General features: G+C 41.9%; 1 protein-coding gene across 3 annotated transcripts in view; it reads right to left on the minus strand.

The window, feature by feature from the left end:
• SLC12A7 (solute carrier family 12 member 7) overlaps positions 1-15,044 on the minus strand; it is a 485,337-nt gene that overhangs the window by 336,559 nt on the left and 133,734 nt on the right. Inside the window, exon 9 of one of the 3 annotated variants that reach the window (XM_029589924.1) lies at positions 13,458-13,553. The exons of 1 other annotated variant lie outside the window; for it this stretch is intronic. In XM_029589924.1, the coding sequence (XP_029445784.1) occupies positions 13,458-13,553 (96 nt within the window). Of the gene's footprint in view, positions 1-13,457; positions 13,629-15,044 lie in introns of all 3 variants that reach the window. One more of the 3 variants, XM_029589923.1, reaches the window with a different exon arrangement.

Below are 15,044 nucleotides of genomic sequence, written 5' to 3' on the forward strand. Positions count from 1 at the left end.
CCCTAGTATTCTATCTATAGACACCACTATCTTAAATCTAGCTCTGCTTCCTCTCACCATCTCCACATTTACTCTCTTATACCTTCCCCCTCCCCTAGTGTGGTCGCCAGAGGCGATAGTGTTGAGTCTGGGAAGGCAGCATGGTAAGCAGTAACCTGACCAGGAAGCTGACATACCTAGTAGTGGCAGAAGCTGTGGGGCCAACAAGCATTCAACTCATGACTCTTCAATCTTGTCTATTATACTTCATGTCCTTCTCAATCGTGCCAAGAAATTGCATAAAAATCAGGATTATGTGGCTATCTTGTCTCAGAGTAAGCAGCTCCAGCACACAATGCTCTGTTTCCTCTGGGGTCTGGGTGGCCAGAAATGAGCTGTGTTCCTCTCTTTGTGCATGAGAGTTGGAACGGGTTTACACCACCAGCTCTGCTCTACTTCTATGGGAGAGATAGAATAAATTTACACTGCTGGTTCTACTCTACTTCCTTGGATCCCAGATAAATGTGACAGAATGCCAGTCTGGGTTGTTCCACCAGAAATTAGGTACTGAGTAACAGACATAAAAAGGGGTTGATTTGCACAAGTTTGAAACTACTGAGCTGTAGTGGCAATCATCAAGGCCAGAACTGAAGCTTTGATGACTGGCACTATTGCTCTTAAGTTTCAGACTTGTGCTAATTCAAACTCTTAGTGTGCCAGTTCTTTGTTCTGCAATTTCTGCTTCAGAAACATCCCTTTCCTTCCTGTTCTCTGTAGAAAAGGAGGAGAGGAGAGGAGAGAGAGGAGCCAAGATAGCGGCGGGCATGTAGCAGCAGTTCAGATCTGGCTGATCCCCTTTCTTCTTGTTTGTGGAATCCTTGGAAAAGAATGCCTCCCAAAAGGAAAGGCAGAGTCAGGGTATATCCCTCGAAGCCTCTAACTCTGCCCGGCCAGAAAACGATCCCCGAACTGACCGCAATCTATCCGGTTGGGGGAGTGAGCCCCGCTGATGGAAAGCCGGTGGGAGCTGCAAATCTATCTGGGGAAACATCTCTAAGACCCCAGATCTGAGAACTCCGGCAGCGCCAGGACTCTACCAACTCCCTGTGCTGACACCGAGCGAAGCGGCACCAAAGAGTATCGCGAGCAATGCCGAGGGAGCAGCTTCGGAGTTTGAGGGCCCCGGATCAACAATGGCGTCTGGCGAGTCTGACCAAGCAGGAGCGGTAGCAAGAGCGGAGGCGGACCCTAGGAGTGGAGTTGCGCCTGTCCCAATCGGGGAAGTGGCGAGAGGGAAACCGCTGAAAGAACATTCCGGGCTACAGATGCTCCTAGAGATGGAAGACATCGCCAAACCGGTAACGGTAACTCTTGACTCTTTGTGGGAATTACATGCTTCATACCGCCCTATGTTTAAGGGTTATTCCCAACAACTATCTTTGCTATCGGGGAGAATGGACCGGTTATCGCTGGAACAGGATAATCGGTTTCAACAATATACAGACAAGATTGCTGCGTTAGAAGAATCTGCAAAGTCAACTCAGAATGTTTGTGCAAAGTTAATTCAGGACAAACAAACTGTGTCTAGAAAGATGGAAATTATGGAGAATAAAATGAGAAGATTAAACCTAACTTTTAAACTTCCCAAGAGTCATCGGTGAATTACCACGTGTAACCTTAAAAAAGTACCTTGTAGAAGCACTAAAAATACCCAATGAGAGTATACCATCTTTTAACAAAGTTGTCTTTTTACCATTTAAGAGGGTAGGGGAAGTTAATCAGCCACAGCTAGATATTGGGAATCTAACAGAGTTCTTAGAGTCCTCACTTGAAATAATAGATCGACCTTGCTGGTTTCTTTAATCATTGAGAGTGATGTAAGCCTGATTGTGAGATACTACTTTCAACATTTAGGTGAAAGTTTTCTGGGACAACCTGTCCAAATATTCCCCGATATGGCCAAAATAACACAGGAGAGGAGAAAAGCCTTTTTGATGATGAGACAGGAATGTAATACAATTGGAGCTAAGTTTCTTCTAAGGTACCCGTGTAAATGCGTGGTAACATATAATAAAGATGTCTTTATTTTCTTTGCTCCAGAGCAATTAAGAATGTTTCTAGATACTAGAAAAAGGGGCTTGTTAACATCTTCCCCTAGAGATTACCCTTTGAATGTCTCAGACAATAGTAATGAAGGATAAATAATTATCATGCCTGTAAAGCTAATTACTGATATTTGATTTTTAATTCTATATTTTTCTCTGTACATGATATATGGATCTCTTTTTTCTTTCTCTTATTTGAGGGCTTGAAAGACAGGTAATGAAAGAATTTATGTTTTTCTTTTTAAGAAATTTAACAAGTTCTGTAATTACATTATATACCTGTAATTCTATTCAAGTGTATAATTGCTTGAAGTTTATTTTAAAGTTTAATAAATATAAATAATTAAAAAAAAATCTATACCCACCCTCATCCAACACAGATTGTGGTTAAATTTTATTTATATTTGAAATTTCCTTTTGAAGTAAGATGTAATTATGGCAAGATTGCTGAGTTTCTGTGCAGTTTTTTGTCTGCTTTGTATTGTTAAAAATTAATAAAGAGAAAAGAAAAAAAAAGAAAAGAAAAGGAGGAGAAGAAATGAATTTGGGAGCAGAGTGGTTGTTCTCTACCCTGTCTGCTCCAGCTCACCTTTTTTGCCAGGAGGGAAAAGAATCAGAACATCCATGCTTTCCTGCCTCTTAAATCTTAAAAGTAGTGCCGGAACTGAGTTCCAAACCATTCTCCCAGAAACTAAGCCCTGCTGCTGAATAACAGCCACAGCAGAAACACATACAGAACAACTTGTTGGGGCCACTGCAGCAACAGAGCATCGCAACCTTCTTTTCCTGGCTCTCGTGTGACTGAAGAACCTCAGTACCTTGGAGTTTTGTGCGTTTGCATCAAATCCATCTGAGGAATCCCCCACTTGAACATAACAAAGGAGAATTCTTTCTGAGCGACTCCCATTCCCCAAGTTCCAAAGTCTACCTGCTCAGGAAATCTGCTTGGATATTCTCCACCATGATAAGAAAATGCCATAAGAAAATGCCATACTGGGTCAGACCAAGGGTCCATCAAGCCCAGCATCCTGTTTCCAACAGTGGCCAATCCAGGCCATAAGAACCTGGCAAGTACCCAAAAACTAAGTCTATTCCATGTAACCATTGCTAATGGCAGTGGCTATTCTCTAAGTGAACCTAATAGCAGGTAATGGACTTCTCCTCCAAGAACTTATCCAATCCTTTTTTAAACACAGCTATACTACCTGCACGAACCACATTCTCTGGCAACAAATTCCAGAGTTTAATTGTGCGTTGAGTAAAAAAGAACTTTCTCCGATTAGTTTTTAAATGTGCCCCATGCTAACTTCATGGAGTGTCCCCTAGTCCTTCTACTATCTGAAAGAGTAAATAACCGATTCACATCTACCCGTTCTAGACCTCTCATGATTTTAAACACCTCTATCATATCCCCCCTCAGTCGTCTCTTCTCCAAGCTGAAAAGTCCTAATCTCTTTAGTCTTTCCTCATAGGGGAGTTGTTCCATTCCCCTTATCATTTTGGTAGCCCTTCTCTGTACCTTCTCCATCGCAATTATATCTTTTTTGAGATGCGGCGACCAGAATTGTACACAGTATTCAAGGTGCGGTCTCACCATGGAGCGATACAGAGGCATTATGACATTTTCCGTTTTATTCATCATTCCTTTTCTAATAATTCCCAACATTCTGTTTGCTTTTTTGACTGCCGCAGCACACTGAACCGAACCGACCGACCGAGCTATTAGATGACATGCCCACTGGAACAGCAAATTCACTTCCAATGAAACCACCTGATTCCCTTTGTTCTTCCTTCTTTATGTAAGCTACTGCCATGGCATTGTCCAACAACACTCTTACTGCCAATTCCATGACCAGAAGAAGAAAGGCCAGCAATGCTCTTCTGATGATTCTCATTTCCAAACGATTGATGGACCAAGCTGCTTCTGTTGTACACCTATAGTGACAACTATCCAATCTGGAACTTCCAACCGCATGCCTTTGGATAACCTTATCACAGACAGCCATCTAGATACACTGTGTCTGGCCTCCACCAGAAGAGAAGTGGACCCCATAAAATTCTGGGACTAAGTATTCCATCTTGATAGAAGAGACCTTTGCAAAAGTCTCATGCACACCGCTGTTAAGGGAACTAAATCCAGAGATGAAGCCATCGATCCTAGCACCTGCAGATAGCCCCAGGTTTTTGGTGCTTTGTTCCACAACAGCCCTCAGACCTGAGCCTAAGCTTCAATTTTCTTTCCTCTCTCAGAAAAACATTGCCTTCTCTATAGTCGAAGCAAGCTCCCAGATACTCCAAGACCTGTGAAGGACATAGTTTTCTCTTTGATAAACGAATCACCCTTCCTAAGTCCTGCAATAACTGGACCACTCTGGCGATCAATTACTGGCATTCCTCTTCTGACTTTGCATGAAGCAGCCAACACTCCAGATACAGATGCACCATAATTCCTTCCTTTCGCAAGGGCGCTGCTACCACCACCATCATGATTTTCAAAAAAGTGCATGATGCAGTGGCCAGACCAAAGGAAGGGGCCTGAAACTGGTAGTGACCTCTAGGAACTGCAAAGCAGAGAAATCTCTGATCCTCTTTCCAAAAAGGAATATGCAGTTAGACCTCTGACAGATCCAAGAATGCCATGAATTCCCCTGACCTTATTGAAGCAATTACTGAACGGAGAGTTTCCTATGAAAACATGACAGTTGGAGGGATATGCTCACCTTCTTTAAATGCAAGATGAGACAAAACATGCCTTCCTTACTTTGGCACCATAAAATAAATGGAATAATGACCCAAAACCCTGTTCTATCTTTGGCAATTCCCTGTTCTTTTCTTGGCAATGTCTCCATTGTATGTAAATCTATCTCATGCATACTTATTGAGGATATCCTGAAAACCTGGCCTGTTTGTGGCACTCAAAGACTGGAGTTCGCCATCACTGGTCTAGACTATCCCTCACTTCTTCCCTTTTTTTTTTTTTTTTCAATCTGGAGACACTGAACATATCCCTTCACCAGACATGCAAACTAATGCGTTAACTGTCTCACTGTCCATAATTATTTGGATCCATTCTTCATAAAACTGGGCTAAATGCCTCTCCTATTTGATCAATCAAAGAATGGATCTTCTGGACTTTACTGAGAACTCACAAGGGTTCCTGAGCTGCCACTGGTAGTATTTCTTGAAGCTCTGCAACCTCTTTGAAATGACTGGCCCTTCACACTATATTGTCTCCAAGTAAAAGATTTTCCCAGGCAATAGAGTCTACGCTCCTGAAACAGGCCGACTGGGAAAAGCCTTTCAATAGCTTTTTGGCTTATTCCCTGGTAACTTGTGAGTCTTGTACTCCTCCAGATGCTTAATCAATTTCTTTAGGTCTTCACCAAAAAGGAGCTTCCTTCAGAATGGCAAAATGCTGAGCTAAGACTTAGACCAAACATCTACTCTCTAATTTTGCAGCCACAGCAAATCCTGGCCGTGAACTGAAGTTACCATGCTGCTTGCGAACATCCAGATAACGTCATATAAGGCATCTGCAATAAAGGTGATCCCAGCTTCCAGCTGCTCTGAAATACCATCATCCATTTGGCACAAGGAACTGCTGCACCGAGCACATATATGCCTGCACCTTTATACAACAGCTCAGAGCGCTAAGCTGCGACCTCAAATGCCCTCTTGAAATAAATCTCAATTTTCCTCCCAGGCAACCAGAATAGTCTTTTTTTTTTGTGAGAACAAACACAAAGGCATCCACTCTAGGCAATTTAATTTACTCAAAGGCCTCCTAAGGCTAGGGGATACAGCTTCACCATAGCTCTGCCAACCTTCAACCATGCTTCTGGAGTATTTCACTCTGAAGAGATCACAGCTTTAGACATCCTGTGAAAAGGAAAGATTTGGTGGGCCCTCTATAATGGGATCCTCTCTCTCCTGATCCGGGTCTATTATCTTTTCCTTAATACTAAGCACTGCAAGTGCTCAGGTAATTATGGCAGATAGGTCCTCTCTTTTAAAGAGACAAATATTTGGATCGCCTAGGGCTATTGTGTTAGGCGATTCATAAATTTTAATAAATGTAAATGTAAAATGTAATGGATCATTCCTTTTAGTTACAGGAATTTCACCTTCCTCGAAACCATCTGGATCTGGCCCGGCCCCTTCTGGAACTTCCCCTGCAGTTTTTTCCATACCAACCTCTCCCAATGCTAATTCCAGATCAAAATCCATAACTGACTCCAATCAAAGCCGCTTAGGGCTAAAGGGCACTGTAGGAATAGCCTAATGATTACAGCAGCGAGCTGTGAACCAGGGAAGCCAGGGTTCAAATCCTATTGCTCTTCCTTATGACCTTGGGCAAGTCCCTTCATCCTCCATTGCCTCAGGTACAAACTTACCCTTGTTAAACTAAGATGTGATTTTTTTCAGAGAAGAGGTCCGACTATCGCAGGGGGGGGGGGGGCGGGTTATCACAACAATAGTGAGGTCCCTCCCCCGAAACATCATCACTGCTGTATGGCGCATTCATTTGTCTAGTGGTCAAACACCATGAGACAAAAGAACATGGCAAGCGGCCCTTTAAAACAATGGCAGCTCCAATCTCACAGGACTGTCATTGCCTTAAAGGGCCACAGGCCTGAAAAAAAAAAAACATGTGCAAACGGAGTTGAGCAGGGGTCAATACTGATCCTTACCTCAACCTGGGCTGCCAGTCAAAGTGCCCAGACTCCCCCAAATGTGCCCCACTCCCCAAAGCTAAAACAAAATGTGGCCTCCGCCCCTCGCATAACAGTGATGGCCCTCGACAGTCCATATCCCCCCACAGTGACAGCTACAGTCCCCCCTTAACACCCTCCCCTCCCCCCCTTTTTGCAACCTCCTGTATCTAAAAACAGATCCCGAGTCGGGACCAGGTGCACCCTTGCACCCATCATGATCGGCGACATCTTCCAAAACAGCGCCAAACTGACCTTGCCCTAGCCATTAGACTGGGGTAAGGTCAGGGGAGATCAGACCCGACTCAGACGCAAGGTCTGTTTTTAGGTACAGGACGGGTGCAGGGGAGTTGGGGGTGGGGGCTGGGACACTAAATTTTCCCTTCCTTTGGGGAGAGGGTGGGGCCTGGGACCTTTTTTCCCCCCCCCATCGGTGGGGCCATCACTGTTACTTGGGGGCTGGTGGGTATGGACTGTTGGGGGCCATTACCGTCACGTGGAGGGATAGGGGGTATGGCAGAGGCCACATTTTATGTTTTAGCTTTGGGGAGGGGATAAGAGGTGGCTAGGGCCATTACGTGTTTTTTTTTTTAATTTGCATTTTCGGGGACTTCCGCTCAACATCCCCATTTGCCGCAACTTTTTTTTTCTTTTCCTGCCTCCTTAAATGTGCAGCGGAAGCATTTCAAACAAGTGTTATTTTATCACAGCTGCCTACCTTCTTAGTCAGCCATGATAAAATATTTACATCAAATTGACTAGTAATTCATTTCCATTATTCATGCACGCAAAACGCATGCAAAGAAGGTCATTGTAATAGAGGAGGGTATGTGGGTGGCGAGATGCAAAATATCAAATATATCATGCAATATACGCGATATAATGCGTGTTAGATGCATCACCCAATTAGACTGTAAGCCCTCTGGGCTAGGGAAATAGTTAATAGTAACTGAATGTAATCCACATTTAAGTACCTTAAAAAATGGAATATAAATCTAAATAAATAAAACCCAGAGGAGTTCCCTGTGCATCAGAAATACCAGAATTCAAGTCTTTTTTGAATAGAAAGGCCTTGTGCATTAAAACCTCAAATTCTGGAGAGAAAGACTCTCCAGAATCCTGCTCCATCCAATCCAGAAAGGCTGAGGTTGTAAGTCATTTCCCACACGGCATGTTAACATCTCTTCCAATGGGGCCAGGTTCGGCAGTGCAGAGGCAGCCTAACTTCACTATAGAGAAGTTATGGAGGCCACCATTCCTGCATCACTTGGATCACTAACGACAGGTACGAATTGAGACCAGCAGACATCTTTCTTGAAATGACCTTAGATCCAGAGCCAAAACAGACTCCCCTGACTGGCCTTCCCCGCCTCCTGTGCATACTCCACAGAAGTCCCGTCACACTCCTCACCAGCCCCTTCATGAAGGATACTTCTTCCTATGCTCAGCAGATATACCATCCTATCAGCATCATGCAGCTCTGCACTCTAAAAAAAAAATAATAATAAAAATAATAATAATAATAATAATAATAAAAATAAAATAAAAATAAAAATAAAAAATAAAGGCATCCACTTACACTCTTTCCTCCAATGCAGGCAATAACCTGGCCCAAAAATCCCTACACCAGAAGACGACTGCCAATGTGCCTTAAAGAGCTCCTCTCTCTTATGGGAGGTCAAGTGATGATGGTCCCTCTTAAATTTTCCTTTTTAAATAAATACCCCAAAGGCAAAAAAAATTCACTTCTCGAATCCAAGGAATAGGACTCTAAGAAGACAGCAGTGCAGGAGGAGAGAGAAAAGGCAGGGGGAAGAAGGGAGCCAGCCCCACTGGCTTTCAAAATTCCCCTCAAGAAAGAAAAGAAGCACCTCAAGGGTCACCGACCCCTCTGCTCATCCCTACTCAACCAGGAGGATAGCCCCGCAAAGGGACCTGGGAGCAATTTGTCCATCAGACCAGTCTATCATCTGCTGGAGACAGAAAATACAAGAGGACTGCAGATGGCACAGTATTAAGTACAGTAGTGTACAGTAAAGCTTTAATTTTCTATTTCTATCTTCTGGTAAGAGAGAAAAAAACATCAGTCTGGACTGGTCTGGTGGATGTTTCAGAAGAGTAAGCTTGCTCCTTCACTGGTATACCACCTCGTTTATAAAACCTTCTACCTCTTGAGATTAAGGAAATAGAAGAGTATCTGCCTTTTCAAAACATGGTTATTTGGTCAGAATTTAGAAGGGGAGCAAAAATGATTGAGGTCAATGGAAATGAAGTATAGTGAACTATTAGTACCGGTCTGGACTTTTTGTTAGATTTGCATTGGTGTTTTAGGCAATTTTAGTTCACTTTAACTGTGTTAGGTTATTTATTCATAATTCTATCTTAGGATATCTGATAGCAAGTTTAGTCATCGCAAATGGTGTTTTCCATCAATAGCAGAATGAATTAGCCATTACATGTGGGTAACGTCATCTAGCACACGAACAGATTCATCTCTCTTAGATAGTAGAGCTTTGAGCTCTACTGAGCATGTGCAGGAGTTCCCATATGGGTGTAGCTTTGTAATCCTCTTCAGTCAGTATCAGAGCTACTTCTATCTCTGTAATCAACTCTTCAGGGAGGCAGGTGGGTATTCCATGGCTAATTCTTCCTGCTAAGAAATCACCATTTATATGGTAAGAAAACTTGCTTTTTCTGTCAATAAGCAGGCTGAATTAGCCATTACATGTGGAAAGTCCCAAGCTGAGGGTTGCAGCGGAGATTTTCTTATGAAGCAACTTGGATCCCATCATGGAGAGTGTACTACAGCAAAAATAGATTACGCAAAACTGCATGTGCAAATTTAGTGTCAGTCTTTGAGAGGTTATCAAGACACAGTAATGGGATGTAAAAGTATGAACTGAAGACCAAGTTGCAGCTTTGCAGATATCCCAGACGTGTATTTCTTGAAGATGAGAAACGGAACATGCCATGGCTCTCACTTGACTTTTTTTTATAGAGTCTATGACTTGCAACCTTGCTAAAGTGTAGCAGTGGTGAATGCATTCAGCCAGCCACTTAAATAAAGTTTGACCTCTACTCCTAACCTGATGGGGTCATATGAGATGTCTGATGATACAACCGAGTTAATTCCTTGTAATACGCTAAGGTCTATTTGCAGTCCAAAGCATGGAGGGTTTTTTTGCCTTCATGTGCACGAGGACTTGGAAAGAAGATAGGCAATTCAATAGATTGATTGATATGGCATGCAGAGATTACCTTCGGCAGAATCTTTGGGTGAGTACAGAGAATTACCCTGTTATAGAAGAAGTGTATGTACAGTGGATAATGGATGAGAATTTAAGAGTTCACTGGCACTTCTAGCCGAAGTCACTGCAATGAGGAACAGCATCTTCCATGTCAAGAACTTAAGAAAAACTGACTCCAATGGCTCCCAAGAAGGCTTCATCAGTTGGGAAAGGACTACATTCAAGTCCAATAAGTGATTTTTGTACTGGGGGCTTGAAATGCCATAGATCTTTCATGAATCAAGATACTGGCAGATGAGTAGAGATGATAGTGGATAAGTACGCTTACCAGCATACGGTAAGCTGGTGCTGAGGTGCACTCGCACCAAAGAGGTGGCATCAAAAAGATGGAGCTAGTATTTCAACAGATGCCGAGGTTCACAAGGGAATGGGTCCAAGGCATTCTGTTGGCACCACTTGGATAATCTGATCCATTTGAAGGCATAATTTCTTCTACTTGAAGGCTTTCTAGACAGTCTCTGTAGGAAGGTGGAGATCCATGATCACTGTGTGCTAAACATCCAAGCTGTTAGGCAGAGGGGATGGAATGATAAAGTGTCCCATCTTCCTGAGTTAATGCAGGTCTCTTCCCAGTTGTTTGGGAGGACTGCTGAAAAGTTGTAAGATATGTGTTCCAGATCTGTCTGGGCCAAGTTAGAGCTATGAGGATCAGCTGAACACAATCCTGAAGCATATTCTGTACTTTTTTGGCAATAAGCGGAATTGGAGAAAAAGCATACATGAGGCTTTGTCCCCAATCAAGGAGGAAAACGTCCTGAGCTTGTCTGTAATCGCTTGGAAGAATTAAGCAAAACTGATTTAAAATTTGTGTTCTGTTGTGATGAGAAAAGATCCACCGACAGCAGACCCCATAAGCTGAACAATTTGTCAGCCACTGATTGCTGTAGAGACCACGTGCGTGCCCAAAAAGCTCTACTGAGTCGATCTACCAGCATGTTGGAGATACCCAGCAAATAAGTGGAACTGGCACTATCACTTGCTACTGGAGAAACGAGTGGTCTTTCAAAGTTGCAGCAGATGGACTGATGTGAATGAACAGTCAAACAATGTGGAAGGGTTGGAGAAATGAAACAGATCTCAGGAGGTCCTTGCCACTCCTCCATGAAATGATGGATTATTTCTCCTAATGGTACAGAGGGGAACAGATGGTTTGGAGGGATCAACAGCCAGCACTTTTTTCGTCGAGGCCTGGCAGAAATGGTAGATGATGCTGGATCAGAAGGGGCCACCAAATGAATGCACTAAAAATTTATCTTTAGAGGGATATATATCTTGAAACTCTATAACTCCACTTGAAATCACCTCTTATCTGAAGATTTTTAGCGAAGAATAATTATTTACTATGCATATTTTAATGTGCAGTTTTTAGACTCTCGTATGAATTGTCGACTATTTATACCACTGATTAAATAAAAAATGTGTGATATTTTATTAAAGAGGGGTTTCACTGTGAACTGGCGGCAACAGATCATCAGGCCGCCGTGAAGTTGATTTCAAGAAGGAAGAACATGCCTACGAAAAGCTTTACGCTGACGAAAAATCCCGATGAATATTGACTCGCTGAAGAATTACTGACAGCTCGAAGGAGAAAAAAAAACCCTGAGGAAAGATCCGTGGGATCTGAAATGTGGCCACGTTGGGACACAGTTCACCTTAAACAGATAAATCGGTTGTACGCCTAGATCAAAGTCTTGACATTAATAAAAACAAGTGGGTGCTTTAAACTTGCACATTGATACGGCATTAACGCTAAGGATTTTAAATTCACACTACATAGAGAAAAATATATTAAAAACCTCAGCCGGAGGAGGTTGGTCGATGATTACAAAGAATATATTACCCGATTGCAGTGGTAAACAAGAACATAGTATGAAACCTTCATCTCTGTCCCATAAAAATGTTTTTCTTTAATAAAATATCGCACATTTTTTATTTAATCACATACAACAGTGGTATAAATACTCGTCAATTCATACGAGAGTCTAAAAACTGCACATTAAAATATGCATAGTAAATAATTAATCTTCGCAAACATGTCAGATAAGAGGCGATTTCAAGTGGAGTTACAGAGGATCAAAAGGGGCAGCAGACGAAATTGTTGAAAAGATTGGTATGGCTACCTGTGTGTGTAGAAGGGATATCTCGATGAGGGGGGCTGTTCAAGAGCTGTCAAGAGAATGTACCACCACATTTTGATCCTTTACCTGAGGACCATCTCCCTGAGCTTCTCACCAAACAGACAGTCTCCGGAGCATAGGAAGTCCACAACTAAGGAACTTTTCTTGCCTTACCTGTTTGATTTTTTTTTTTTTTGTAATTATTGTGAGTTGGGCTTTCACCTTTTCCATTGTTGCTCAGAATGTGGCAGCCCATATAATTGCCAAAATCTCAATTCACGAACATATTACTCAGACTTTGATTAGACTATATTGGTTTCCAAGAGTGTGGCAAATAGTTCAAAAGTTTACTTCAAGTTTTTAAAAGGACTGGGTCCACAAACCTTTAATGCAGCACTTAAAATTTACTAATCTACAAGAACCTTATAATAGCAGGGTTTGCTACGAGTTCCCTCTTTTTAAACAGAAAAGACTAGATGAATCCTGCGAGTTCCTTTCCTGTGTTCAGGGTCCAGCATTATGGAATACTTTGCCAGGAAACATTATGTTTAAAATTTAGAAAGATGGTCAAAGCATACTTCTTTCAGCTGGATTTTGACACATGATTTTATATGGATTAGAAACTGTTTTAAAGAGTTAATGAACATGGTTATATAATCCCACAGAGTTGTCATGTTACGTGATTTTATTATGTTTTAGTTATAGGTTTTATGTGCTGTTTTTAATTGTTATATTTTATATGTACTATACAGCTCATGTCATTTATGTTTTTAATCTGTCATACTTTTATGAATTTATTGTTGTGAGTCACTTAGCATAGTTGATAAGTGGTCTAGACATTTTTTTAAATAAAATAAATACTGAAAATTTTCCTTAAGATCTCAGGAAGAGTCCTCAGATATAGCACATAGGACAATCCAATTATGTTTATTATCTCTGCTTGCTATTGGAAAATAGTTCACAACAAAAAGGATTGCAATTTTTTTCATTTGCTTTTCTTAGCACTTACCTGCAATTCCTTTATTTATATACAGAACACAGAAGTCCAACTATAAAAAGTACAAATTAAAAAATATTAAACAATATTTTAAGCAATGATGTACAGAAAAAAAATCAACAGAAATTTAGCTGGCGACATAGCTGATAAAATTTAAAGTTGACAAATTTTTGAAAGTGAACATTGCAGGAATAATTTTTCATTAAAAACTATCTTCTCACAATATTTAACAAGCATACCTGTCACAGATGGGAAATAGATCCCAACCAGCAAAGTGAAGTAAGTCGCGATGTCTGTTAATACATAAGGGAGCCCCAAGACTTTTGTTTCCTCTCCTGAAACAGGAAGTAATGACTGAATCTGTTTCTCAACAACGGATCCTTTTTGCACATACATACTCCATAAGTTATCTGTTAGAAAACAACAGTACATATATTCCTGTTATTAAAAAAAAATAAAATATATTGCCTCTGTATCAAGCCATGCTACAACCGCACCTTGAGTACTGGGTGCAGTTCTGGTCACCCCATCTAAAAAAAAAAAAAAAAAAAGACATAACAAAAATAGAAAAGATGCAGAGGAGGGCAACTAAAATGATAAAGGGGATTTAAGAGCTCTCTTATGATGAAAAGGTTTTGCAGGGTAGAGCTCTTCTTGGAAAAGAGACAGCTGAGTGGGAACATGATACAAGCTTATAAAATCATGAATGGGGGTAGAATGGTTAAATAAAGGACTGTTCTTTATTTTTCAAACATACTACTAAAATAAGAGGACATCTCCACGCCATGAAACTAACCACCATCAGATTTAAAACAAATAGCAGAAAGTACTTTTTCACTCAATACACAATCAACCTGTGGAATCGGTTGTCAGAGAATGTGGTCAAGGTGACAGTGGCGTTTCAAAGAGCTTTGCACAAGGTCTTAGAGGAAATGCCCATAATACATTATTGGCAAAGTAGAGTAAAGAAAGCTACTGCTATCCCTAGGCATGAGAAACAGAAAATAGATCCACTTTATAGCATCTGAAAGGTACTTGCAATCTGGATTAGCCAATGTCAGAGACATTTCTTATGTTATATTTACCAAGTATTAAATGTTAAGCAATGTTGGTTTCCATAATTCTTACCAATGAAAGTTAATTAGATTTTAAGTTGAGCAGGCAACCAAAAGGCTTGCTGGCATACTAACCGAAAATACATATTTTTTAAATGAAAAAAAAACTGCGAAACATTTTTAAAAAGTCAAACACAGAACGTGAGTGTTATGACCGTCTGCCATGGCCGACCCAACTCACGTCATGTCTGGCCCTGCTCTCCTCTCCGGGTAAGCTCGCGGCTGTGGTTTGCCGCTACCGCCGCGTTCCTTCTGGCTTTCGGGACTCCTTGTGGCAGCTGGGACACCAGCAACCTACTCTCTGACTCCGGCCCTTCCTAGGAACACACGCGCCACCTGGCCTCCCTTTAAAGGCCCTATGGCGGGAATTCCAGGGACGTCCCTGGTTGATGACATCACAAGTCTGAGATATTTAAGCACCTACTTTGGCCTACACTAACCAACTTGGCAACGAGTTCCCTGAGCTCCTTTGATGCTTGTAACTTTCCCTAGACCTGCGGTTCCTGCCTTGGATCCTTACTCTGCAACCTTGGACCTGGCTCTCGGTACCTGCTCCTCGAGGGCCTGCTCTGCGCTTCCCTTCCGGGACTTTGTCCTGCGCTGCCCTGCTCCTAGGGGTAGCCTCAGCGCAACTCTGTCAGACATCCTGTCTCTAAGCTTCCCAGCTTCTCAGGGTAGCCTCAGCTTTACCACACCGGAGTTCCTGTCTCT

This window comes from Rhinatrema bivittatum, chromosome 2 (assembly GCF_901001135.1).
Source record: "Rhinatrema bivittatum chromosome 2, aRhiBiv1.1, whole genome shotgun sequence".
Lineage (NCBI taxonomy): Eukaryota > Metazoa > Chordata > Amphibia > Gymnophiona > Rhinatrematidae > Rhinatrema > Rhinatrema bivittatum.